This window comes from Simochromis diagramma, unplaced genomic scaffold (genome assembly GCF_900408965.1).
Source record: "Simochromis diagramma unplaced genomic scaffold, fSimDia1.1 OVJJ01000361.1, whole genome shotgun sequence".
Classification (NCBI taxonomy): domain Eukaryota; kingdom Metazoa; phylum Chordata; class Actinopteri; order Cichliformes; family Cichlidae; genus Simochromis; species Simochromis diagramma.
The window spans coordinates 10803951-10831936 of NW_024386860.1; the positions used below are offsets into that span (position 1 = coordinate 10803951).

Below are 27986 nucleotides of genomic sequence, written 5' to 3' on the forward strand. Positions count from 1 at the left end.
TCTATGCTGAACCAGCATTCACTAAATGATGCAGCATGTTTTTATTTTCTTTGTATAAAGTTGCAGTTTAAGTTCAAATTTGAGCTTTACTTGGGTTAAAATATCTAATTTGACACAGACTAGTTTGCTTGACAGTTAACATACTAATAATTATCATTAGGCAAGTGCAGCTTCATCTAACGCTATGCTACAACAGTAATAATCACATTAATCTGAAAAAGCATGTATGCATTTTTTTCTCTGTGATGGTACTGATTGATAAAGGGAATCAGTTCTAAAACAAAGTGCAGAGAAACTTTAATATGTCAGCAGAGTACTTACAAATACTTCTATGCACACTGGCTTACTAGTGTCCCCTGTGTCAATGCTGTTGCTCGCGTTGCATATGTAACATCCTTCATTTGCTCTTTTTACTTTTTCTAAGTGAAGAGTTTCTATGAAAACCATGAGCATCTTCTTCTGGGGGATGTCAGTCTGCTTATAATGGAACCAGGAATAGCTTGAAGGGGCTGGATTTGCATCAGTTAAACAAGTGAATGTGGCGGCTGTATAAATTTTCACACTTGTTTGATGGATAGAAATGTTAGTTTTCCTTGGTTTGTCTGGAAAACAGTAAATAACTTTCAGAATACTTTTGATACTGAAACAGTCAATACAGCATCAACACTAATTTATTTTATTTTCTCTGTTATGTTCATAGACATGGAACACAGAGGTTTAAAACTTACATTGAACCGTAAGTTGAAGAGTTTTTGATCCAGAGCCCACAGTGTTCTTGGCACTACATGTGTATTCACCTCTGTCTTCTGGCTGTATGTTTTCAACAACAATTCTCTGTTTTGAATCAATATGTGTTTTGTCTTTCTGCCAAGTAAAAGAGTCTGGTGGTGGGTTGCTTCTCTTAACAGAACATGTAAAAGTGACTTTATCTCCTTGTATAATCGTTTTTGGACTTCTTTCAGACTCCTGTGAAATCTCTATGTCAACATCAGGGGCATCTATAACAGAATGTCAGTATTTGGTAAAGTTGATTCATTGTAATAATCAGCGCTGAAAATACTGGGCTGATGAATCAGAACTAAAAAAGCTAAAATACAGGATTCTCATAAAAAATAAAGGCTTATGCCAAATACAACGACAATATCTTAAACTGCACCAACATAAGTTTAAACCACTGAGATACAAACCCATTAAAAGGCATTCAGACATTTGCTAAAAATTTGTAAGAATAGATCAATATAATTAATGTGAAACAATACTCACAAATAACCTCGACAGTCACCACTAATTCTTTACTCCCATATTTGTTTACAGCTTTACAGATATATGATCCATTCTGTGATGCATTAATTGATGAGATCATCCAATTGGCCTTTGAGTCAAGATCTCGACCATCTTTAGTCCATGTAAAAGTGGGCTCAGGTTGTCCTTTAGCAGAGCAAGTGAAACTGACAGACTCTCCTTCCTTTACAACTTTAGAGCTTATATTTGCAGACATGTCTTTGGGAGCATCTGTTCAAAAGGCAAATCAATACAGATTAGCAAATAGTGTGCATACAGGTACACCGTGTGTTGATTGTTTACACAAATGAAATAGACAGAATAGAACAAGTATTGGATTTCAGATACATCCATATATTTACAAATGCAGCAAGGTGAAAATAGCTAATCACATTTATTACAACGCAGGTGTCACACTGTACCAATTCAGGTTTTCTGAATGAGTTAGAAAAAACAGAAACACACTACTTTTCTATTTTTCATCTTGCCGCAGAACAAGATCATTTTCTGGTGCAGATCTGTTTAAATCAATTTTTTTTTTATCACTTTCTTCTAATCTGACTCTGACACAGTAGTAACAGATGTTTCAACAGATTCATTTTTATCAGAGAAATAATGGGGCAGCTAACAACAATGTTCAATTTTTTATTATTTAATAATCTAATTTTTGTAATAAAGTAATGTAATAATTTTACTCCCTTAGTCCTCAGACTCTTTACCATCATTCATATCTTTTACAAAAGTAGTAATTAGGTCCACACTTCAGTAGAAATTACATTAATAAACTTTCAGTTATGAACTTACATCCTACAGTGAGGCTGATATTCCGAATCAAACATGGATCTGTATTGTCTCACTCTGTTTGGCATGAAAACATCCTCCCATCATCCTCCCAAGTGACTTTAAAACTCAGTGTGGTCTTTTTAGGGTTCTCTAGTTTGCTTTGGGAAAGTGATGCCGAAGGACCTTCAATTTTTAGGCCTGAAGTACAGGAGCTTAATGTGGAGCATGTAAGTGTGACATTGCCATTTTCAGTCACGTTTTTTGGTTCCTCAAAAGTGAGCAGACATGGATTTTCTGCAAATGTAAAGGTAGAGACAACAGGAATGTGATAAAATCTAAAAGTATAGCATACAAGCCCTACAAATGTGTTTGTTTTAGGAACAAATAATATAAGGCTGCTCCCTGAAGATTTAAAAAACTGTTGCAGGATCATACATTGATGTTACTAGCTTAGTTAAAACTCATGAGGATTGGAATATCAGGTGTTAGCTAAATATGGCTAGTATGCATATAGCTGTATTGTTTATCTGTACTATGTTCCATTAAATGAAACCTAAGGGATCGCTTTACTTATATTTCCAAGGGGAATGCAAATAAGGGTGCCGAAAATGGAGTTCTCATACAAGAATAGTTCATTATTATCATCTTAATGAAATAAAATATGTGAAATGACTTTTTTCTGACCAAATTTTATGTATGAATTCTATGTTGCAATTTCTTCAGTTTAAAAAAGGCATTGTTTTTTTTTGTCAAATTATTTTAACCAATCAGATTTTTTCTGTAACCACAGCAGCTCAGTTCAGTGTTTTGTACTCTAAAATATAAAACATGAAAACAGTATATCTTTCAGCACTCTGATCTTTGCTCTTACCTGTGACTGTGAGGTTCATAAATGGTTGTGTAGTCCAAATATCACTTGAAGATTTTCCTACATATCTAAAAGAATAGTTTCCAGTGTCAGTTTTATTCAGGTCGCGAATTAATATACTACACAGTGAGGAAAGGAGGATTTTTCCAACTTTTAGTTGGAGAGCCGACATATTTCACCCTTTTTGCAAAGTGTGCATTGACAGGATGTTTTGACTCAGAAGAACTGAAAATAGTAGTGGCACTAAAACTGCCATTTATCCAAACTGCATCCTTCATCCAAAACCAGGACGCCGGACCATCACTGACAGATTTTATGATTTGACATTTGATTTCAATGCAGGACCCCTCTGTAGCTGTCAAGTTAGAGTCTTGTAATTTGAAGGGATTTTTAGGATGAATTTCACAAGAAAACCCTATAGCGATGACAAAAACCAGTGAGAAAGTCCGTTAATAAATGTGACCCTAATCAGATGTTAAAAGGAAACAATGCACTTATTATGGAGTAATGAACACCTACTTTGTATTAGAAACAGCAAAATCAACCACAATGGGTGTGACCTGTCATTATCACATAGAACTAAAGCTTGATTTCTGCAACAAAAAACAGAATATTTTTATGGAACTGCGTCATACTGTAAGCTTTACAACTTATAACAAGGTAGCTTTTTGTTTTTCAGTGCAAATACGTGACTGTCAGGATTTTCCTTCTTCCTGTTTGCTACAGCTTTCAGAAAGCTGTTGCTTCTTGAAACCTTATAGTTAATTAAATGGTTACACTTGGGTCATTTTTTCACACACCTACAGCAGTGCAATTTAAATTTTGTTCTTTGGAGAAAAAAAATGTTTTTAACGCATCAATATAGTGCTGTTGGTTTATTGATAGAGTACTTTTGCGTCACTTATGCATTTAACAATTCATTACACACACATAAGAAGAAAGAAGAATGAAAGAATACATTGTTTTGTGGATATAAGGGTAATGTTTCAAAGGAAAACTGGAATCCAGATCAGAAATAATTCAACTCAAAACTTCAGGTTTTCTATAAAAAAAAAGAAGAAGACAATAACCATTGCAGCGGTGATGAATCAGTACAGACAGAGATTACATACTTACTGACAACTTGAAATAGGCAGTAAAAGAAACAAGGAAGAGGTTTTCAGACCAAAGCTTATTCTTACCTTAGAGGATCCAGTTAGGGTATGTAGAATGCATGACCCCTCCTAAAGTAGCAAAAAGGAAGTTTTCACAGTTGACTTAAAACCTTGAATATATTTGCATGCCCAGTCAAGCTAGAGGAGAATCTGAAGATGAAGTTTTCAACAAGCTTGTTACAATACACATTCAGTTCCTCCCACTTCATCTATTTAAAGCATGGTTTTTAAAAGTGAAAGCTTCTGTTTTGTGAGTATTTACAGTGGCTTGCAAAAGTATTCGGCCCCCTTGAACTTTTTCACATTTTGTCACATTACAGCCACAAACATGAATCAATTTTATTGAAATTCCATGTGAAAGACCAACACAAAGTGGTGTACACGTGAGAAGTGGAACAAAAATCATACATGATTCCAAACATTTTTTACAAATAAATAACTTCTCACGTGTACACCACTGTATTGACAAGCACAGAGAATCTTAAAGTGCTTGGCATTTATTTGCAGAATTTATGCTCACGTGGTGTTAACAGTGTACTTTTGTATTATAAATGAAAAATATACACTTTTGAACATTACATGAAGAAAAAAAAATTGACTTCATTTCCCCTTTGCATGAGCAGCCGCTAGTATGTTTTGAGCATCAGCTGCCATCTCATCAATAGCACTGTTTAAAGCCTGCAGCATAGCAGCAAAGGAGCGGCTGACCGAACGGGCATTTCTAGGCATCGCCATCTCCAGCAGCTTCGACGAAACAGTGGCCAAGTCCTTCTCTGCTGCCGCCAACCTCCTTTTCACTTCACCCTTGCTAACCTCTACTGACAACACACAGTTTCGTAACTCTTTGAGTTTTGTAGGTTCCATGCCTCGCTGTCGGGCTAATCGCTCCACAGACTCATTATCCAGGCAAAGAGATAACCGTGCTTTGGTCAAGATTCGCACTCCTATACTTGAATCCACCATAGATGCAACAAGGGGAACAGGAATTGCGGATACCCCACCTGACAGTGAGGCAGCTGCCCATACTAGTGCTTTAAATGCTTCCTTTTTTGAGTGACCAGAGCTGAGGTGAGTGTTGGTAGAGCTAAGACAAGGGCGTGTGCCTTGATCTCTGGAAGATCATTACTCATATCTGCTAACAGAGTAGGGAAGTCAAACCTCTCCAGGGTGGCTGGTGCAACCAGGTAGACTTTAGGCTGTGCCATACCCTTTGATTTCAGCACTTCCAGACTGGCTTTCTTTTTTTCTTCCAGGATCTTTTCTGAATCTTTAACTGAAGCTAAGAGAATGAAATACACAGTTTGTCGCTGCAGGGAAAGGGCCTCCAAGAAAACATCTACACTGTTGGGTTGGACTGTCTGTGTGGATGTCATAAAGACTGCATTGTAGCGGAGGAACTTGTATCTATCCATGTATCCCTCTGGTTCAAATGGAGATATGTCTGGAACAGGTGGCAGGTCCCACAGGCGAAAGTCAGGGTGTTTGGGGTCAGGGTAGCCTGCTAAACCATCTGGAGGAACAGAGGCTGGAGAAGGAGCTGCTCCCTCATCGCCAGCCCCAAGACCACGGAGGGAGTTCATGAAGGAGGCTTTTTCTTCCCCACGGTCCCCCACCACACCCAAATTGATCCTGCTGATAAGGAGGTCTTCCACTGCATCCTTAACATCTGATAACCTATTGCTCTCAATAGATTCCTTAAGGGTTTCAAGGAGGTTTAGGCCTCTGAAGACATCAGCCATCGCTAAGGAAAGACAAAAAGTACAATTATTTAAAAAGGCCTTAAAAATGTTTGGGATAGAAAGTTAATGTAAAAAAAACAAAACAACCCCCCCAGCTCTAAAACACTTTATTATCTTTCTGAAGTATAAAAATAGAGATTATTACAGCTGGCAAATTGATAAAGGGTAGCTTTAAAAACAATAATAACTTTGGGCTAACAGAAAGGAGGAGAAAACGACTTACTAAAGAGCTGTACCCAGTACTTTTTCATGATTTAAAAACATCAGTTTTCTGTTTTCTTCTATCTGCTCTACAGTGTTAATTTAAGGTATAATCAATAAATAAATCTTCTGTTGTTTTCTGATGGTTCAATATACAAACATGCAGGAAATTGTTTTCACTGACAGGAAATGTCCTCTCTAATATTCTCATCTGTTTTCATAGATAGTTTGAAGCCCACAGAGGCAAAAAAAAAAGAAAAAAAGATAAAGACTTAACACAATAAAATTGATGAAGACAAATGCTGAAATGTAAAAAAAAACATTGCTGTTAATTCCAGTCAACAATACTACACCTACCTGCACATCTGGAACAGAAATGGTCCTATCGCTGAAATATTTTGCCGTCAAACAGCGATTCTCCCACAGCTCTGAAGCACCGACAGCTTCAGGTTGATCTATTTAAGGCTCCATCCAGCTAGTGGAAAGTTCTAATCCTATAAACTCAGCCCTAATCCAAAATCACTTTAAGCACATACATGATTAAACAGAATGTGCAAAGCTAGTGGCTAACATATGTTAGCCTGCTAGAAGGCAAAGGCATTTGCCAGAATATAAATAAGATACAGCTGTAGAACTTACTTTGTAATAGCATTTTATTTAAGGTGTAATATATACTTTTTCAAAATAAGCAAAATGTCACAAACAGTTACTGTTATCTGGCCAAGAATTTCATTATTACATCTTAATATTTTATATATATATATATATGAGATATATCTATAGGAGCTATTTCAGAATTCTTTTTTTAAAAAAACGGATAAAACTTTCTACATACTAAAGAGGACAATCAACCTTGTTATTAGTGCTCATACCCATTAGTAGTATGGCGGTACATCATTGCCTGCGGAATTGGCAGCTTGTACATCTAGAAAAGTACCGCCAGTGCTGAAATGTATATACAGGTTTTAGAGCAATAAATGCTCCCATGTATGTAATGTTTTGTTCAGGGAAAGCTGTGCATATTTTAGCAAGACAATGCTAAACTACTAAAGACTCTGCCTACAGTCCAGATGTTTCACCAGCTGCAAACATGTTGCACAGTTGTGCATCATAATATGAAAAAAAAAATCTAGCAAAGAAGACCCAGCACTGTTGAGCAGCTATAATCCTATGTCAGGCAAAAAATAGGACGACATTATACCACCAAAAGTTCAGTGATTGCCATAAATTTTAAAATGAGAAGCTTCAATTTACAACCTAACTATATATTTATATAGGGATTGTATCTTTTGCACTGTAACTGGGTTTATGACCTTCACTAAAGTAAATCATCATTATACAAAACACAGTTTGAACCTACACTTAATAAACTAATAATAAAGATTATGAATATTCCCCGATAGCTGTCTATAATTCAGATTATAAGATCTGACTGGAAATTACACTTGAGGTTAAGCCCTAAACCAGCAGATTTATTTAGGGTATATAGAACAACACCTGAATGATATGGAGATGTCCTCATGGTAGTGCTACAGTTCAGCATCTGTTTCTGTACCTCTGCTTCTTTCTTTATTAGTGCTGACACAGTGAAAGAGCAACCTGACAGTTTTGTTTTTCTTTCATTTATTAAATTCCTTTTTGGCATTACTAATAAAGAGGAACAACCATTAAAACTGTTAGAGCTATGCAGTACTGCATGTTCAAAAGTCTTGAAAATGATACAGAGTTTCCCCCTTCTTATTTTTAGAGGAACCCTGTATGCAAAATAACTAGCACCTGCTAAGCGTCAGATGTTATTTTAGGTTCCATCTGTGAGTAACTCCTCATCTATTTGACAGCAGGGGACAATTGTTTTACTTCTATACCAGATTTTCTCAACCATAACTTACTGTCACAGCTGGGTGACACCTTGACATTAGAACCAAGTTGCTAGGAAACCTGTGGGCAAGATGTAGTTAATGTGTTACAGTTTGTTTTTTTGTTTTTTACATGTCTGTTTCTGTGTGGATCAAAAAAACAAAATGTATGGTTATAGTCCTGAACTTTGGGCAGACAGACAGAGCAATAGCTTTCGTCTTTGCAATACCACATGTAAGCTGCGAGCCTGTGTCTGTGTGTCTGTGGTATTGATCTTATCTATTAAAAGCAAAGTTCTCAAAATAGCCCACCACACGAATAGTGCATGAACATGAACTTTGATGTTCACTTTAATTAAACATACATTTCTTAGTCAAGCTTAAAGTCTTTTTAACCCTTTCATGCATGCATATGACAACCTCAATCAGGTTTTTTTTTAAATTATTTTTATTCATCTTTAGGCATGCAAACAAGATTTTTGAACTTCATTTTTTTAAACATTTAGTTTTCTACATGTCCACTTAGGTGGACAACATATGTTTTGACTGGGTGGCAGGGTATGGAGTGACACATCAGTGTCCAATGTAGTGGTTTATATGCAAGTGTGCTGGAATACAAACCACTATGCGTGAAAGGGTTAAAGCCACAGTATGATCTTAGCTAGTTGTACATGCTACTTATTTCTTCACATGATATGCCAGCTCATGCAGCCCTGTACAGTATACACTAGTCCATCTTAATGCAAAAATCAGAACGGCAAATATGCAGCAAAATGAAATTCTACATTATATATTCACAGCTTTTTATTGTCTTTGTACTTGATCAAAAAGACGTACAGGGTGGTGCTGTCAGTAGCACTGTTGTCGCCCAGCAAAAACGTCCTAGGTTTGAAACCGGCCTGGGGCCTTTCTGTGTGGTGTTTGCACGTTCTCTGCTGGTTCCCTCTGAACATTCTGACTTCCTCCTACAGTCCAAAGTCATGCAGGGCTTTAGGTTTAGGTTAATTGGTGGTTCTAAATTGGTCATAGATGTGGAAGTAGAAGAAAATGGATTGCTGACTGATGTCTTCTCCATTTAAATAAAATTTTTTTCTGAAAATAGACTTTTAAATAGCTGGACACTTTCTTTTTCGCAACCACACAAGTCGCCCCCTGTTGCCCATTTGAAATAATTCAGGTTTAAGACATTTAACATGGACTTTGTGTGCTTTTTTTTAAATATAGACCCTGATAGAGGGTGACCATCCTGTGTAAACTGTGTAGGCAGAAACAGAATGAGATTTGAAATTGAAAGCTTTGAGGTGACTAACTTTGTCCTCACCTCACTTTACTGCTGCTTTTCTAAATTTCACCATTGCCCTTCTCTTTGGCCCATTTTCTTTTTCCTGTATGCTGCTTTGCTTATCAACAAGGAGACTCACTTTTTGAGAAGTCCGCAAATGATTTGTTCATTCACCTCTCATTTGAATCAGCCGTTCACCTGAGAGGTGACAAATAGTGAGCCCTTCATCACCTGTACGGTACACCTGATACATTTAAAACCGCTCACATAGGCTCCTGCACTGCTGTAAACAACAGTTTCCTAATAAAACCACTAGATGTCAACATAGAGTAAAATACCACAGCAGCCTTTAATAACACGGAACACATTTTGCTGCACAAACTAGAATACTAGTCAATCTTCTTGACAAAAGTCATCAGTTTGTTTATTTCTGTCTTTGCAGTTCATTCCTTTATTAAGCTACACTATAGCAACAACTGCTAAAATACAACATAGGTGTAACATTTCTTAATTATTGTCACACTTGACTTACGGAACCCTTTTTTAATCACCTTCTTCCTCTTCGTTTGAAGTGCTTCTCCTTTTCCATACAATAGGTTTGTTACTCTATAAAGATATAGATTTTAAAAACTGTCAAACTAATGTCAAGAAACAGTGGTGGTAAAAAAAGAAGAAGATATAATTAGAAATGATGATGAGGGACTGCCTTCTTCTACTTTTTTGTGGTGAGGTTCCCTTTTATTTCTCCCTTTTTCATTTCCACTCACACATGCAGCAGAAGTTCTGCTTTAATCTTTTACAGTAAGGATGACGGTGCTGTTGACCTCGTGGTTCATGGACAGAAATGACAGCAGATTTAGTGCAGTTCCTTAATAGTGGCATTTTGATGAAAAAGGTCAGGCCTTTGCAGAATCTTTGGTCGCAGTGCAAACACGCTGAATCACAACATCAACGGCGGAGGTAGCCATAAGTCTCCTTTCAAGAGACATTTCCATGCATAGATCTGGGTTGTGATATATTGCTTTGGAGCTACGTATGTTGTGCAGGTCACTATTAGAGTGACTGCTGAGGTTTCATTCTTCCAGTCAGTTTTATCTCCATTTGAAATCGTCCTTGTTCATAGTCTTTACTCTTACTGCATATCTCTAATGCAATATTTTGAATTATATGAATTTGAAAAACAGTTTTTCTGCTTTGGAAATTTTACTTTTATATAATGTTACTTAAACACCCTGGCTGCTTTCAGTGGGCTTGTAACAGATCAGATTAAATTGTTAAATACAGCTTGAAACCGAAGAAGGAAATAAAACCTCAAAAGCAGACCTGTGATGCTTTTCCTTGTTTTTGGTCATGTAGAATGACTGACAATGGTGAATGTTCAAAATAGATATCAGACATGATCAATATTAAATAATGAGGCCAGCTTATCTGCAAGCAATCCTTGTGAGCCAAAATGTCAGGCTTTACGCTTCTCTAAACACACATTTGTTTTTTTCTCTAGTCTTGATCATATATAATGATATAAATGCAACAGAGCTGTGTGCCTTGCGCACAGCTCTGTTGCTAAGAGTCCTGACGTACTATTAAAAGCTGTTGTTGATGAAAAGGTTACGGTAAATGGCAGGTAGTCTTAAAGGGAAAGGAGCTGAAAATGTTTGCTCCAAAAACTGCATCAAAGCTCATTATATGACAAACAGTGATTATGTTATAGTATGATTCCTGCTAATAGACTGCAAGAATAAATATGTGGAGTTGTAATGGAGCAGAATAGGTGACCACAATATTATTTATTTAAAGTAAAAGTAACTTGTATATTTAAATGCGGCGCTAAGGCTACATGATGAAAAATATTAGGTTTTGCTGGCAGATGCACAGTCCAGACTACTTTTGCTGTCACATTGTGTAGCTGTTTGAGTGCCATTTGTGTTGTGTCAAAGCCATTAAAAGTCAGACCTGTTGTTCCAGAAAGCACGTTTAGGTCAAACTGAGTTTGTTAACTGTGAAATAAGGTAACTGTGGGTTTTCTGATGCAGAAATAGAGCAAACGTCTGAGTCACTTATTGGGGTGGCGCACTCTGTGAATTAAACGTGCTCGCTGACAGGTTTCCTCCGCAAGTTTGGCTTTTACTCCTCGTAAATAGAAATATAAAGATAGCGTTAAGACAGTTGTAAGAATCATAGTTTTCTAGTTATGAGGCTTGTTATCAATTTTCATCCATGTTGAAGACAAATTTCAATTTATGGTTAACATAACCCCACCCTACACCCCTACAAAGTTATCTATCTTTATAATTTACTTATTCAGCATTTTTTTTAAAGGACGGTCCTGATTGAATTGTGCTATTTATAGTCTTTAATGTTTACAGAAAGATCTATGAAATTGGTCTCAAAAAGAGAAAATATCCAGAAAGTGGCTAAAAACGTCCTTGCCTGATGTCAGAGCTCAATGATTGCGCTCTTTTGAGCTAATAGAAAGGCAACAGAGGCTCAAATAACTGCTCTTTATACCCAGGTATGCAGAAGAACATCTCTGAATGTACAACACTTCAAAATCAAAAGATTGATCCAAGGTGCAAAAGCAACGCGTACTTCATGAAGTGGCCAGTAATATCATAATGCAGTTCAACAACACTGCACACTGCTGCCTCCAGAGAAGCCATGCACTGAACTCAACACCAAATCTCAACAAAAAGGCCAATGTTCAAGAAGAAGGATACCTTAGGGACAGAAGACTTGAAAATGTTATTAATATATCATGAAATAGATTTACTATTGAAGACAGACTTCTTCAAATCTAAGTTTGCAAGGCTTCTACCTAAGCCCTGAAAGAGGAAATGCTATTTGCAGCAGAGTTTAAGAAGTATGTCATTCTTACATATGCTAAAGAGGAAAGTGTTGCACTTTAATGAACTGTATAACTAAATAGCAGTTAATTAAAGTGCTATAGTTAATAGAAAAAACAAGAAAAAGAAAATAACCACTGCAATTTTTAAGAAAATTTAGTGTGTTACATATTTCTGAAAACGGTGCTGATGAGGTTAAAATTATACTGAAAGAGAAATAAACTTTCGAGTGAGGACCAACAACATAAACTCAGTTGCTGTGTTGTTTGTTGCGCCTAATTTTAAAGAGCAGGCTCATCCGGATGTTGAGAAATCTTCTCAGGAAAGACAAGAGGCAGGTTTTTTTTTTTTTTTGTTCTTTAAAAATTCAATAGTTTTATTAACAGAAGAATGCTCAAGAAATGTACAGGAAGCAAACTGCACAGGAAACAGGTTTAACACAGATGCCACTACAGGATGTTGCAAATTCATATTTTCCATACTCATGTGACTACATTTTACTACCGCAGTCCCCCTGGGAATCAATTTTGGATCCCCCAAACCCAAAACATGTTTAACGGCAGGTCTGAAAAAACTTATGAGCATTTGCTTCCATTTATTCAAACAAACAAAACAAAACAAAACCTGCACAAACATTTACTGCAAAGTATAACTGCTCTTCTCCTCACACTACAGTAATTCCTCAATCTCAGGCTATCACAGTATGCTAAAAATAAATGTAACAAAGAGCACAAAAAGGTATTTTCATTGTAGCAATGACTATAAGTGACATAAATCATAAAAAAAGGAAGTACACAACAGTTGCTAAAAACAGGAGAAACAATGTGTTGTCATGCTAACCAACCAACCAACCAACAACAACCTTATCTTCACTTATCTTGCCTCATCACCACTTTAAACTGTGAAATAGCTGACACAGTGCATACTGTTTAAAGTATGATGGTGTGCGATTACTGATATATGAAAACCATATTAAAAAATATATGATTAAAACAATATTATTTAAAAGATGCTTTAAATAACCGCAGATTCAAACACAAAGATTGAGCATTCATCTACTTACACCTGTCATCTGTACACATGCACAGTATTCATGAACTAGTTATTGTTCTCACAAGAGTCACAGACGAATATATATATATATATACTTCCTTATTAGGCATCACTCTATTATCGGTGGATCTAATCTTCCTGTTCTCACATTTTGACACAGTAAGATACTATAACGGTCAATTTTAAGCTGTAAAAGAAACCTGAAATCTAAATATTATGACCCCCTTAGTCCAGTGTTTGTGGAGCTGGGAAGTAGCCTGAAAGGTGGAGCTGGACTTTTGCAGTTGCACTATTTACAGCAGTTCAGCAGAACACAGACAACCCTCGTCTGAGAGGCGTCAAACCAGAAAATGCCATGCGTGGTCTGAATTTGTACAAAAGCTTTACCAGGGTGTGCTTTCCTTTAGCTTTTTATGGTTTAAAACAAAGCAAAGGTGTTCTCTCCCCTCCTGCATAAACTCAATAATGTAACTGAATAAATTCTCACTCTGAGCTTGAATTTGATTTCAGTTGCATTCACCTTATTTATGACTGAATTTTATTAACATGATGAAATGTTTGACTGTTACATGAAGCTGCTAATTCTACCTGATGTATCATACAGAGATATGCAAAATGTAAAGAATATTGTTTGCATACAAAAACTTTTTCACAAAGATTTAACATTTATATTCATGTTTTAAACCACAGGTGTCAAACTCCAGTCCTCGAGGGTCGGCGTTCTGAAACTTTTCTATGTGTCCCTGCTGCTACACACCTGAATAACATTAGTAGGTCATTAGCATGCTGAGATGGGGAATTCAGCCATTTGATTCACAGCAGCTCATACGTGAATGAACACAGTGCAATAAAAGTACTTTTATACGTACATTTTCCACTTCATTTATTTAAATTTACTTGACTTGGGTTAGGGGTTGCCATCTCAGCAGACAGTCAAACTCTACAGAATTTTGCAAATGACATACTAAGGTTATCTAGGTGTGTTGCAGCAGGGACACATGGAAATGTTTCAGGACACCGGCCCTTGAGGACTGGAGTTTGACACCCCTAGTTTAAACAGTTTCACCTTATGTTCTTGTGGAACAGTCTTTTGAAGGTGAAGTAAATAAGAAGATTTATTACAATATTTACATAGTATGGCTGACATCTGAATATTTCCTTGTATTAAATAAGTGGAGTCTCCACTAATGACTGCCACTTACATACCAAAGAAAGAAGTTATAACATGAGAGGATATTTCATGAAAACCTTTTTGTCAGCACCTGGATCTGATTAGTCGACCCACTATTTTTCTGTTTAGACCACATTAAACACCACAGCCTGATATTTTTACCATTTTTGTAAGTCCTGTGGAAACGTGTTTATCCTTTTATATTACATACATGCTTATATTTTTCGTAATTGAAAAATCCCAGAAATTCCATCTCATCTAACAACGCACACACAATTCTTAACGCATACGTTGATTGCAGCATGCATGTATCTTCTGTTTGTAATGTTAATTTCTCCAAATGTGATAGATCTCACAGCTCTCATAATTAACCCATTAATTCCTCCACACTGGAATACAGCGCCACATCCTCACCTTCCTCATTGTCCTTTTTACTCATGAACTCATTCTCTTCATTGCCCTCCAACATTTCACTGTCCCCTTGGGCGTCTTCTTGTCTCACTTCTTCTCTTTTAATTTCAGCATACTCTGTGTCTCTGTCATCCTGTGTGTTTGCTGCCTCTTCAGGGTTCTTGGGTCTTAGTGCAGAGAAGTTAATGTCGGAGTACTCCACCTCTTTTGTGCAGTTTCCATTGGATGGTAATTGTGCAACAGACTCAGCTTCTCCTTCAGCGTCCTCTGGCTCACGGATCCCATCATAAGTTACTGCTTGATCAGCATCCATCTGTCAAGCACAAGGCAGCAATTACAGGTAATTTGACAGCTTATAAAAAACAATAATGATGTAATAACATGACAGAAACCAAACTAGCTTAATATTTGACCAAAAATATAATTAAAATCAAACTAATATCATAAAATAAATATCATATTCAGATATGTTACCAAAGGCTAAGTACTTATTTAAGTTACCATTAGACCAGCTTCAGTAGTCACCATCTCCAGGTTTTCAGACAGATTTTCTGACCTCTTCCACTTTTTTCTGGGAAGAAATTAATTAATAGAAATGAAGTTTAGGGAAGGTCTCACAGCAGACCAGAAGTGTTGTGTCGTGGCAAAAAAAAACCCTTATAGTTCACATAATCTGATTATTTTCTGTGCTCAATCTGGTTTTTCTCATGTTAAAAGACGAGAAAATACCTTGGATCAAAAAATGCACTTTATCTTTACATATAAATATGATGGCATGTGTCTCAGTTTAAATTTTCGGAAGCTGATGACGTAAGATAAGCCAAAACTGTATGAAAACTCACAAAAAGTAAATAATGATTGCAGCATGATAATGGTGACAATACAATATCTGACAATTTTGATATTTTACAATATGTGTTTCAGTTCTTTCCCATATATAATGGTATTTATATGTGGAAAGTTCTGGTATAAAAACTTAAGTCACCATTTAGGATCTCTAACAGTATATAATAAACTTTATATAAAAATGACCTAATAGAAATTTACATGTGTGCAAACAAATCGTTCGAGTATACCAGGAAGATGGTGAGCATTAATATGAACAATTCAGAAAATATAATATTCCTTTTTATAAAATAAAATATACAAAAACACTGATGTCAAAAATAGAATAGTAATATTACCTGCGACATTTTGTTACCAAACAAGAAATGACTGTTGAAAGGATTATCCCAATCACAAACCCCGTCAATACTGCAATGTAGACTTTCTTCTCTAGAATAATCGTTAAAAACTCTGTGAATATATCTGAAATCAAATGAGATAAACCGTGCTGATTACCTAAAGCTGAAAACAGGTATTGAAATGTCTTAAATTTGAGTATAATGGAAATGTTTAACTCGTAAATACTTACAGTTATTTTCTGTATCGTTTGATGATGATGAATTAGCATTAAACTCATTTATTATAAGGCTGACACTTGATGAGGTATTTCCAATACTATTACTGCTGACACATTCAATAGTGGAGTTGTCTTAAATTTGAGTATAGGGGAGATATTTCACTCATAGATACTTACTGTTATTTCTTTCTTCAGATGGTGATGAATTAGCATTAAACTCTTTTAGTATAAGGCTGACACTTGATGAGGTATTTCCAATACTATTACTGCTGACACATTCAATAGTGGAGTTGTGATAGTGATCTTGGGACACAGTGATGGTGCTGGTGACTCTGGTGTTTGATACATTGGTTGTTACAGAGTACTCAGTGTGGCTCTCCAAGTGTGGCCATTTGATGGTGGGTGAAGGAAACCCCTCACTGATACACACACAGGTCAAAACCTTTGACTGAGCGACACAAGAGTTATTCAAGATTCTTGCTGCATCTGCAAAAACAGAATAAGAAGCTCAGCATCAAGATTACAGTAAACTCATAGGAACATAAATAGTTTTAACACATTGCTTCAATATAAGAATATCTGATACTGAAGAACACAACAATGTTATTAATATTACATTTACTTTCCAGATTTTAATGAAAACTGCTTTTTTAAGTAAAAAATGCAAAAAATAAGAGCAGACAAAATATAATGTCAGTCATGAAAGTTTTACACTTACAGTAATTACAACATTATTATAATTACTGCTACTACTACTAATATTGTAATAATGATAAAATATACTTTTGCCAAGAGTAATACTCACACTTGACATTAAGAGTTTTTGTCTCATTTGTTTTGACATTTTTGAAGGTGACCTTACAGGTGACGTTACAGGTGACCTTACAGGTGACCTGACCACCGTTGTGTTTTGTTGAAGCGTTAAAGGTCAGAGTTGACTTGAAGGCAGGCATATCCTCAGACTTGAATTCAGTGTTGTTTTCTTTGATTTCATAGAGGTTTTGTCCTGATCCACTCCATATCCAGGTGATATTAGGAGTGGATCCAGAGCAGAGACCAGGAGCGCTGCAGGTCAGTGTAGTCTGCTCTCCCTCTGTTATTTCAGGAATCTCCAGTGTGGGCTTTTCACTCAGCTCTAATAGGAAAGTAAAAGAAACAAGACATTATAATCAGCATAAAAACCACTACTAATTTAAAGTAGACGTATGATCACTTTGTTAAGTAACTTAAATTGTAAAAAGTACAAGATAAGGCTGAAAAGTTCCAAGACAGATGCAAGCTCTGTGAGGTATACCCAAACATCAATTTATGTCTGACCAAAGGAATAGACTAAAGGACATTCAGCAGTTTCTGTTTTTGTTTTTCACTTTAGCTGACATATATGATGAATGGAGACACAGGACCTGCATTACAGGAAGTCGTTGTGCCTTTGTGTTAATCTGAGCATCATGTTTATTCACAAAAATCTTTGGAGTGGTAATGATTTAACAACTCTTAAACTCACGTTAAACAAACATGTGCTAGTGCCATAATGCAGCTGTAGTTAATACAACTCATTGTAATTTAGTCGAGCTAACTCATTTAAATCAAACATGATAACGTGGTCACTGTGCATGGAGTATTTGTGGTAGGTTTTGATACCTGTAACTGTGACTGTGATGTTTGCAATCAGTGTGCAGTTAGTCTTTGTCTTAGCGACAGCGTGATATGCTCCAGAGTCCGACTTGGTGAGGTCATCGATAATGATGCTGCAGTTCTTTTTCAGGTCAGGCTCCAACAGTGACACCCTCCCTTCAAACTCAGAGTCAGTTTCCGTATTGTTACTGGAGCCAAATATTGTTTTAGTTATGTTTCCATCATGTTTATACCAAGTTATATTTTCAACATGACCATCCTCTGTAGTAAAAGAACATGCTAGAACAACACACAGTCCACCCTGTGCTGATACATTTTTACCACTTTGTGTGATTCTGCTGTTGCTCTTTGGACACTCAGGAGTCCCAGAACCTGAACATGCAAAAACAAAAGAGACAAACCAGAAGAGAAGAAGCCGAGTTCATGAAAATCAAAAACGATGGTAACCAACACCATCAGTTTACATCAATTACAATGTTTATATTTAAAGATGCCTCTTTTACTTTACTTCTGCTGTTAACAGATATGACTTATATAAGCGATGCAGTTCACAGCTGTTGCTTCCCATTTTTAACTTAGTAAATGACATTTTCAAACACTGCTGTCTTTGAAACTGCAGTTTTCCTTCTTTTTGTAGTTTCCTTAAATTCATATATTGATGAAGATTTAAATAAAATTTCCTTCTGTACCTGTGTCAGCGAAGAGCAGAATCACCCAGATGAGAGTTAACATTCTGATTTGAATGACAGCACGGCTTCTCTCCACAGGATAGACGCTTTCTTTTCAAAGCACAAACGCACAAAAGGTGCAGTAAAAATATAGAAAGTTCAGTGGCTGATAGAATCACATACAGGATATTACACTTACATATTTACTGTTTTAATATATTTTTTCATGTGACCAATAAACTTGGCTGAGATCTTGAAATATCAAAGTTTAAAGCATCATATTAAAGCATTTCTTGATATCTGTGCCATCGAGAAGCAAAAAATTATGAATGGAAATCTCTCAGCCTCAGACTTCTTCAGTTAGGTATTCACCAATCATTTACAATCATTTTTTATGAAATTACTGAAGCAAGAATACTACAGAGAAAAATGGATGAAAGTGTTTTACCCTCACTCTGTGTGAACCTCCAGCTTTTGTTTCCACACACTGATCTCTGCAGACTGTCTGCTTTCAACTGACTCTTCTTCCTCCTCCTCCTCCTTTGTTACTTCTCTTTGCACTTCAGCAAGTTTACAGGAAGTTTAGCTTTACTCTGCTGGCCATTATTTCCTATTAGACTGCCACCACACTTACAGCTAAAACCTCCTATCACATTATGATGTTAATGTGAAACTTTAACAGCAGTGAAATCAGAGATAATCTTGAACATGAGGTGCTAAGCTTTCAAATATTTGGATGTTCAAAACGGTTCAATTGTCTTAAAAACAATCGTCTGACAATTATGCATTGTAATGCATTGTAATATATAGATGCATGTTAATGCTCCGCTTTATGGTGTCACTTTGATCTTTGAAATAACTTCTGTATTTGCAAGAGGAAGATTTGCTGTTTTATAAAATGTTTGTACTAAAGAAGTCATTTAGATGAGTGATGAAATGTTTCTCCTACTGAAAACTGAAGGAGAAGCTGAACAGAATAAACTCTCTGGGATTTACGCATTCTTATTAACATTATTAAGAATGTTAATAATGATCACTTTGTTCTCTCTAAGTTCCTGTTTAGACTTTACTGCTTTAAGGTTACAATAATTTCTGTCTAAATACAATTTGTCCTTGTCAGTTACTGACAGCACAAACTAATGAAACCTTTAGACAGCACCACAGTGTGACAGAGCTAAGAAAGATGTTGTAACTAACATGCTTTCTGTTTCAAAGAGTGACATATTGCTCACTGCGATACTGTATGTCAGGAGTATTCATGCAGCACATTTCTAAAAGTGGAAGTAACCTCTGACATATAGAACAACTTTAACAGAATCATAAAGGCAAACTCAACCTAAAACATTTATTATGCAAAAGAAATATCACTAAATACTATAAACTATTATATCTGAAGTGTTTTTTTTTCATCATTACATTTGCATATCACCTCATCTTTCCACTGTAATAAAGAAAAAAAAATAGGAAGATGGAAAGCCTAACTTTGAAAAATATAGTCCCTCAGCTTCTCCAGCTCATGTATTAGCTTTGGCAGGTTGTACAAGCCTGCACCTAAGAAATAACCCGACAGATAATTCGTGCAAGCAGCTACCTTTGACCTATGCAGTGGTGAAGTTTTGCAACCTCTAGTAAATGTGTGAATAGCTTAATGTACTATATGAGCTGGTGTCATCACGTTTAATTGGGTAGAATTTGTCAGCCTCTGATATTGAAAATTAAGCGAACATTTTGACAACGATAAATTGTCTATTTTAACACACAAGTATATTTTTCTCACTCATTGCCAATGTGGGTGCATGGGTTCATTTATGCATAGTATTAACTCTTGTAATTGTATTACATGAGGTTGTATAATAGTATACAACCTGTCTGTGCAGACGCTCCAGGCTCGGACCACACCATATGACTACTGTGCTGTAGAGGGTTTACTCTGTCCCCTACAGGTGAGTGGAAGAATGTACATACGAAACAAAATAGCAGCTAATAAGTAATACAGGGAGTGCAGAATTATTAGGCAAGTTGTATTTTTGAGGAATAATTTTATTATTGAACAACAACCATGTTCTCAATGAACCCAAAAAACTCATTAATATCAAAGCTGAATGTTTTTGGAAGTAGTTTTTAGTTTGTTTTTAGTTTTAGCTATTTTAGGGGGATATCTGTGTGTGCAGGTGACTATTGCTGTGCATAATTATTAGGCAACTTAACAAAAAACAAATATATACCCATTCCAATTGTTTATTTTTACCAGTGAAACCAATATAACATCTCCACATTCACAAATATACATTTCTGACATTCCAAAACAAAACAAAAACAAATCAGCAACCAATATAGCCACCTTTCTTTGCAAGGACACTCAAAAGCCTGCCATCCATGGATTCTGTCAGTGTTTTGATCTGTTCACCATCAACATTGCATGCAGCAGCAACCACAGCCTCCCAGACACTGTTCAGAGAGGTGTACTGTTTTCCCTCCTTGTAAATCTCACATTTGATGATGGACCACAGGTTCTCAATGGGGTTCAGATCAGGTGAACAAGGTGGCCATGTCATTAGTTTTTCTTCTTTTATACCCTTTCTTGCCAGCCACGCTGTGGAGTACTTGGACGCGTGTGATGGAGCATTGTCCTGCATGAAAATCATGTTTTTCTTGAAGGATGCAGACTTCTTCCTGTACCACTGCTTGAAGAAGGTGTCTTCCAGAAACTGGCAGTAGGACTGGGAGTTGAGCTTGACTCCATCCTCAACCCGAAAAGGCCCCACAAGCTCATCTTTGATGATACCAGCCCGAACCAGTACTCCACCTCCACCTTGCTGGCGTCTGAGTCGGACTGGAGCTCTCTGCCCTTTACTCTCTGCCCTTTACCAATCCATTTGCCTAATAATTCTGCACTCCCTGTATAAACAAAGAGTAATATACAGGAAAATAAAGAAGATACCATTTTAAAAACATAGGTGCCATACCTGTGCGAATGTATTGAACAAAAAGCTTTTGCTGCTTTTTCACTTTGTAATTAACTAATATAGCTTCTGACCACTCTTAAATGCTATTTGACAAAAAAGTCAAATATTGTGCACAATTAAAGAGTATATTGTAAGTAAATTGTGGAAAACATAAAGCTGTTTATAACAGGAACGGAAAGGAAACACATTTCACAGCAATAACGGAATAGAGCAATCATCAACCACCTCTTCTACATGGATGACATCAACCAATCGGATATGGTAGTGGTGGACAAGCAGAGGAAGATGGCATGGAAGAGCTCCAACAACTTGCTGGGCACATTAAAGCAGCTGGGCTTCGTTAGAAAGTAGAATCTGCTCATCCCCTTATACACAGCATCATTTTTGTTCCTCCAGTCCATCGTTCAGGTGAATGTCCAAGTATAGTGGTGTGAAAAAGTGTTTGCCACTTTCCTGGTTTCCAATTTTATCTGTATTTTTGTCACACTTAAATGATTCAGATCATCAAACAAATTTAATAAGAGTTGTATTGTTCAATGCATGCTCCCACGGTCTCCGTGGAACGCAAAGACTGCTGTTCGCAGCCCAGAAAAATCTAATACTGTTTATTGTGAACCCGTGCTGGACTACCAGAAGAAGGTTCATTATCAGCCTGCTTCCATAACAATTGTTCCGTACTCTGAGGTTCTCATCAAGGACTTTTATGTTCCTGAAAATGATTTCTTTTTCTCGCTTGTGATCATCCGAGAACCTGTCTCTCTTCCCGCACCTGCTCCTGCTCCCAGGGCGGTTCAGACCCAGCATTCCTCTGCATTTGTTCCAGTTTTGAAGGTGGCTAGGGCCCCCTGTGAATCCTGCTCTGTCTAAACCCCAGCATCCAGAGCCTGCTGCAAGGTTTCGGCACTGCTCTGCTGTTTTTCTGTATGTCAGGGATTACTTCCTCTTTCAGAAATGTACTATATGAATATTCTTGACTTACAGTGTCAGAATAAGCGATGTGTCACTCTTTGAAACAGAAAGCATGTTTGAGGGACATGTCAGTTACAACATCGTTCTTCTCTCTGTCACACTGTGGTGCTGTCTAAAGGTTACATTAGTTAGTGCTGTCAATGACTGATTAGGACAAATTGTATTTACACAGAAATAATTGTAATATTAAAATACTACAGTGTAAACAGGAACTTAGAGAGAACAAAGTGATCATTATTAACATTCTTAATAATGTTAATAAGAATGCGTAAATCCCAGAGAGTTTATTCTGTTCAGCTTCTCCTTCAGTTTTCAGTAGGAGAAACATTTCATCACTCATCTAAATGACTTCTTTAGTACAAACATTTTACAAAGCAGCAAATCTTCCTCTTGCAAATACAGAAGTTATTTCAAAGATCAAAGTGACACCATAAAGCGGAGCATTAACATGCATCTATATATTACAATGCATTACAATGCATAATTGTCAGACGATTGTTTTTAAAACAATTGAACCGTTTTGAACATCCAAATATTTGAAAGCTTAGCACCTCATGTTCAAGATTATCTCCGATTTCACTGCTGTTAAAGTTTCACATTAACATCATAATGTGATAGGAGGTTTTAGCTGTAAGTGTGGTGGCAGTCTAAGAGGAAATAATGGCCAGCAGAGTAAAGCTAAACTTAGCGAAACTTTCTGAAGTGCAAAGAGAAGTAACAAAGGAGGAGGAGGAGGAGGAGGAAGAAGAGTCAGTTGAAAGCAGACAGTCTGCAGAGATCAGTGTGTGGAAACAAAAGCTGGAGGTTCACACAGAGTGAGGGCAAAACATTTTCATCCATTTTTCTCTGTAGTATTCTTCAAGAAATGCTTTAATATGATGCTTTAAACTTTGATATTTCAAGATCTCAGCCAAGTTTATTGGTCACATGAAAAAATATATTAAAACAGTAAATATGTAAGTGTAATATCCTGTATGTGATTCTATCAGCCACTGAACTTTCTATATTTTTACTGCACCTTTTGTGTGTTTGTGCTTTGAAAAGAAAGCGTCTATCCTGTGGAGAGAAGCCGTGCTGTCATTCAAATCAGAATGTTAACTCTCATCTGGGTGATTCTGCTCTTCGCTGACACAGGTACAGAAGGAAATTTTATTTAAATCTTCATCAATATATGAATTTAAGGAAACTACAAAAAGAAGGAAAACTGCAGTTTCAAAGACAGCTGTGTTTGAAAATGTCATTTACTAAGTTAAAAATGGGAAGCAACAGCTGTGAACTGCATCGCTTATATAAGTCATATCTGTTAACAGCAGAAGTAAAGTAAAAGAGGCATCTTTAAATATAAACATTGTAAATGATGTAAACTGATGGTGTTGGTTACCATCATTTTTTATTTTCATGAACTCAGCTTCTTCTCTTCTGGTTTGTCTCTTTTGTTTTTGCATGTTCAGGTTCTGGGACTCCTGAGTGTCCAAAGAGCAACAGCATAATCACACAAAGTGGTAAAAATGTATCAGCACAGGCTGGACTGTGTGTTGTTCTAGCATGTTCTTTTACTACAGAGGATGGTCATGTTGAAAATATAACTTGGTATAAACATGATGGAAACATAACTAAAACAATATTTGGCTCCAGTAACAATACGAAAACTGGCTCTGAGTTTGAAGGGAAGGTGTCACTGTTGGAGCCTGACCTGAAAAATAAGAACTGCAGCATCATTATTGATGACCTCACCAAGTCGGACTCTGGAGCATATCACGCTGTCGCTAAGACAAAGACTAACTGCACACTGATTGCAAACATCACAGTCACAGTTACAGGTATCAAAACCTACCTCAAATACTCCATGCACAGTGACCACGTTATCATGTTTGATTTAAATGAGTTAGCTCGACTAAATTACAATGAGTTGTATTAACTACAGCTGCATTATGGCACTAGCACATGTTTGTTTAACGTGAGTTTAAGAGTTGTTAAATCATTACCACTCCAAAGATTTTTGTGAATAAACATGATGCTCAGATTAACACAAAGGCACAACGACTTCCTGTAATGCAGGTCCTGTGTCTCCATTCATCATATATGTCAGCTAAAGTGAAAAACAGAAACTGCTGAATGTCCTTTAGTCTATTCCTTTGGTCAGACATAAACTGATGTTTGGGTATACCTCACAGAGCTTGCATCTGTCTTGGAACTTTTCAGCCTTATCTTGTACTTTTTACAATTTAAGTTACTTAACAAAGTGATCATACGTCTACTTTAAATTAGTAGTGGTTTTTATGCTGATTATAATGTCTTGTTTCATTTACTTTCCTATTAGAGCTGAGTGAAAAGCCCACACTGGAGATTCCTGAAATAACAGAGGGAGAGCAGACTACACTGACCTGCAGCGCTCCTGGTCTCTGCTCTGGATCCACTCCTAATATCACCTGGATATGGAGTGGATCAGGACAAAACCTCTATGAAATCAAAGAAAATAACACTGAATTCAAGTCTGAGGATATGCCTGCCTTCAAGTCAACTCTGACCTTTAACGCTTCAACAAAACACAACGGTGGTCAGGTCACCTGTAAGGTCACCTGTAACGTCACCTGTAAGGTCACCTTCAAAAATGTCAAAACAAATGAGACAAAAACTCTTAATGTCAAGTGTGAGTATTACTCTTGGCAAAAGTATATTTTATCATTATTACAGTATTAGTAGTAGTAGCAGTAATTATAATAATGTTGTAATTACTGTAAGTGTAAAACTTTCATGACTGACATTATATTTTGTCTGCTCTTATTTTTTGCATTTTTTACTTAAAAAAGCAGTTTTCATTAAAATCTGGAAAGTAAATGTAATATTAATTACATTGTTGTGTTCTTCAGTATCAGATATTCTTATATTGAAGCAATGTGTTAAGACTATTTATGTTCCTATGAGTTTACTGTAATCTTGATGCTGAGCTTCTTATTCTGTTTTTGCAGATGCAGCAAGAATCTTGAATAACGCTTGTGTCGCTCAGTCAAAGGTTTTGACCTGTGTGTGTATCAGTGAGGGGTTTCCTTCACCCACCATCAAATGGCCACACTTGGAGAGCCACACTGAGTACTCTGTAACAACCAATGTGTCAAACACCAGAGTCACCAGCACCATCACTGTGTCCCAAGATCACTATCACAACTCCACTATTGAATGTGTCAGCAGTAATAGTATTGGAAATACCTCATCAAGTGTCAGCCTTATAATAAAAGAGTTTAATGCTAATTCATCATCATCAAACGATACAGAAAATAACTGTAAGTATTTACGAGTGAAATATCTCCCCTATACTCAAATTTAAGACAACTCCACTATTGAATGTGTCAGCAGTAATAGTATTGGACAACTAAATCACAGCATTACAGTAAAGAAGTTAAATAGAGTTAGTAAGTATTTACAAGTAAAATATATCTCCTATACTAGAGCTATCAAAAAATGTAAGACATTCACTTCCTGTTTTTACATGTTTTATATAACATAAGCAAAAAACATTTTTCAACATTGTGATTTCAGATCTTTACAAACAAGACCCGAAAGTTATTGCTGCGACATTGAGGGCCTTTCTGATTTGTCTTATTGGGATAATTCTTTCAGCAGTTGTTGCTTTTTTGGTAACAAAATCCAACAGGTACAGTTACATTTCAGAGTTTAATTTTGGAATGTGAAGATTATTTTTTTATTTTTGTAAATATATATAGATTATTTTAATCTAAGAATTTAATCGACTTCTAATATCAATCCTATTATATTACAAAAAAACTGTTCCTATATATTTGATGCAAATGACCTCTTTCATTGTATCACAATGCAGCTTTTTTAGCGATAAACATCCACACATTGGTTTATTTTAATACAATATAATAACAAAACTGATGAGACAAAACATTTTGACAGTTGCTGCTTTTTATTGCTTTATATGCTGTTCTTTGCTTGCAGCTACAAGAAACAGGTTTTAAAATATCACACAATGTTCCACCAGTTATGGATGACATCTGTCAGTCACACATTTTCTAATATATGCCGATTTTTGATTTCACCATTGTTAGCATAATGTTTATATGCTTCATTTGGTCATAATGTTTGGGCTAATCATGTATAGTTAGTTTGACAATCTGTCATTTCCAATACCCTGTAATTCCTAGCTAATGGGACCAGTATACATAAGTAATGCACATATCATATGTACATATAAGGATAAATTGGAATTTATGATTCAAGATATAATTTGTTCCCTCGAAAAATGAAAAAAACAAAACAAAAAAACAGAGTGACCACAGAAAAAATTCAGTTTATGTAAATGCCCTGCTGTTGTTGTGAGCTGCTGTGGGACCTTCTGCAAGAAGGATTCATATTAATTGATTTGTTCTCAGAAAAAAATGGAGGAGGTCTGAAAACCTGGAGACTGTGACCACTGAAGCAGTTCCAATGGTAATGTATATCATTAGCTAGCCTTCTGTCATGTAGCTTAATTATACAGATGTTTAACTTTTATTAGCTGACAAATTATCCTGCAATGTGTCTGATAGCTGGATGCTGATCAAGCAACAGTATATGATGGGATCCATGAGCGAGAGGCAGGTGAAGGAGAAACTTAGTCATGTGAGAACGCATTGCTGGTGACAATGATGACATTGCACCAAAGACGTGGACAACATTGACAATGACGTCAAAACCAGGAAGGAGAGGAGAAACAGAATATGTTGAAATAAAGACAGAAAAAAGGGACAATGATGATCATGTGTTGTTGCAGCACTTACAAAAAAGAAAAATCATTCAGATATTAGGCTATGGTGTTTAATGCAGTCTAAATAAAACAATAACAGGGTTTCTAATATAGATGTACATCCTGGCAAAGAGGTTTTCATAAAACACACTCTCATGTGATGGCTTCTTGTAAGTGGCAGTCCTTAGCGGGGATTAGCTAAAGATATCAAGACATGCAATCTTAATCTAATGCTATGCTACTCCACTTCATTTATTACAAGGAAACTTTGAGGTGCCAACTATACTGTGTAAATAATGTAATAAATCTACTTATAAACTCCAACTTCAACAAAAGCATAACCAAAGTGAAACTGTGTGAATCTTTGTGGAGACGTTCTTGTATGCAAAAAAGCATCTGTACATTTCACATATGTCTGTATCAGGTAAAATCAGTAGCTTCGTGTAAGTTTTTGTTTTATCACTTCAATAAAATTCAAATCTAAGTTCAAAGTAAATGTGATCATTATTATGCTTGCAATAGCTGTTGTTCAGTTTTCTTCTATGGCTTAAAATCTTGTGAATTCACAGATAACTGTTATAGTCTACTACTGTGGTAAACTGTGAGAACAGGACATTTAGAAAATCTACTGGAGCTCACATTAGAAATTATTGTGAGTTGTGAGTATTTTACCCACACTGAGCTGCTAAAACAGATCGTGTGTTCCCCCACTTGCCAAATTTAACTTTAACCACTGACTGTTTTTTTCTGTTTTTTGGTGTGGAGGCAAAGCCACCCAACATCATGCAGGCAACAGAAAATGTATATTTTAAATAACAGATTAAGTCTGAGTACATTCATTAGAATTGTAATTAAAATTTAGATTAATTTGTTTTCTCATTTACTAATATTATATTCTGTAATATTACTAATTACAGAATTTCTGTACTCTTGCCTCCTCTGCCTGTGCCCCCGTGA

General features: G+C 36.2%; 3 protein-coding genes and 1 pseudogene across 3 annotated transcripts; 1 reads left to right on the top strand and 3 right to left on the bottom strand.

Moving 5' to 3' along the window:
• Nucleotides 1–297: 297 nt before the first annotated feature.
• LOC120733047 (B-cell receptor CD22-like) lies at nucleotides 298–3060 on the bottom strand. Its single transcript, XM_040031042.1, has 4 exons — nucleotides 2936–3060; nucleotides 1264–1512; nucleotides 729–998; nucleotides 298–602 (listed from the first exon to the last, which is right to left on the bottom strand). The coding sequence occupies exons 1-4, from the start codon at nucleotides 2952–2954 to the stop codon at nucleotides 298–300; spliced, it is 843 nt and encodes a 280-aa protein (XP_039886976.1). The 5' UTR covers nucleotides 2955–3060.
• A 1421-nt stretch (nucleotides 3061–4481) lies between these two features.
• On the bottom strand, nucleotides 4482–6476 carry LOC120732712 (annotated as a pseudogene).
• A 5870-nt stretch (nucleotides 6477–12346) lies between these two features.
• Nucleotides 12347–18850, bottom strand: LOC120732711 (sialic acid-binding Ig-like lectin 13). Its single transcript, XM_040030492.1, has 8 exons — nucleotides 18802–18850; nucleotides 18369–18458; nucleotides 17686–18051; nucleotides 16850–17179; nucleotides 16222–16530; nucleotides 15827–15950; nucleotides 15144–15213; nucleotides 12347–14955 (listed from the first exon to the last, which is right to left on the bottom strand). Exons 2-8 carry the CDS (start codon nucleotides 18409–18411, stop codon nucleotides 14599–14601), a joined length of 1599 nt encoding a protein of 532 aa, XP_039886426.1. The 5' UTR covers nucleotides 18412–18458; nucleotides 18802–18850; the 3' UTR covers nucleotides 12347–14598.
• A 4188-nt stretch (nucleotides 18851–23038) lies between these two features.
• On the top strand, nucleotides 23039–27506 carry LOC120732715 (sialic acid-binding Ig-like lectin 12). The gene is made up of 8 exons (XM_040030495.1): nucleotides 23039–23097; nucleotides 23327–23416; nucleotides 23734–24102; nucleotides 24603–24932; nucleotides 25252–25563; nucleotides 25820–25934; nucleotides 26677–26734; nucleotides 26833–27506. The coding sequence occupies exons 2-8, from the start codon at nucleotides 23374–23376 to the stop codon at nucleotides 26899–26901; spliced, it is 1296 nt and encodes a 431-aa protein (XP_039886429.1). The 5' UTR covers nucleotides 23039–23097; nucleotides 23327–23373; the 3' UTR covers nucleotides 26902–27506.
• The last annotated feature ends 480 nt before the right edge of the window (nucleotides 27507–27986 follow it).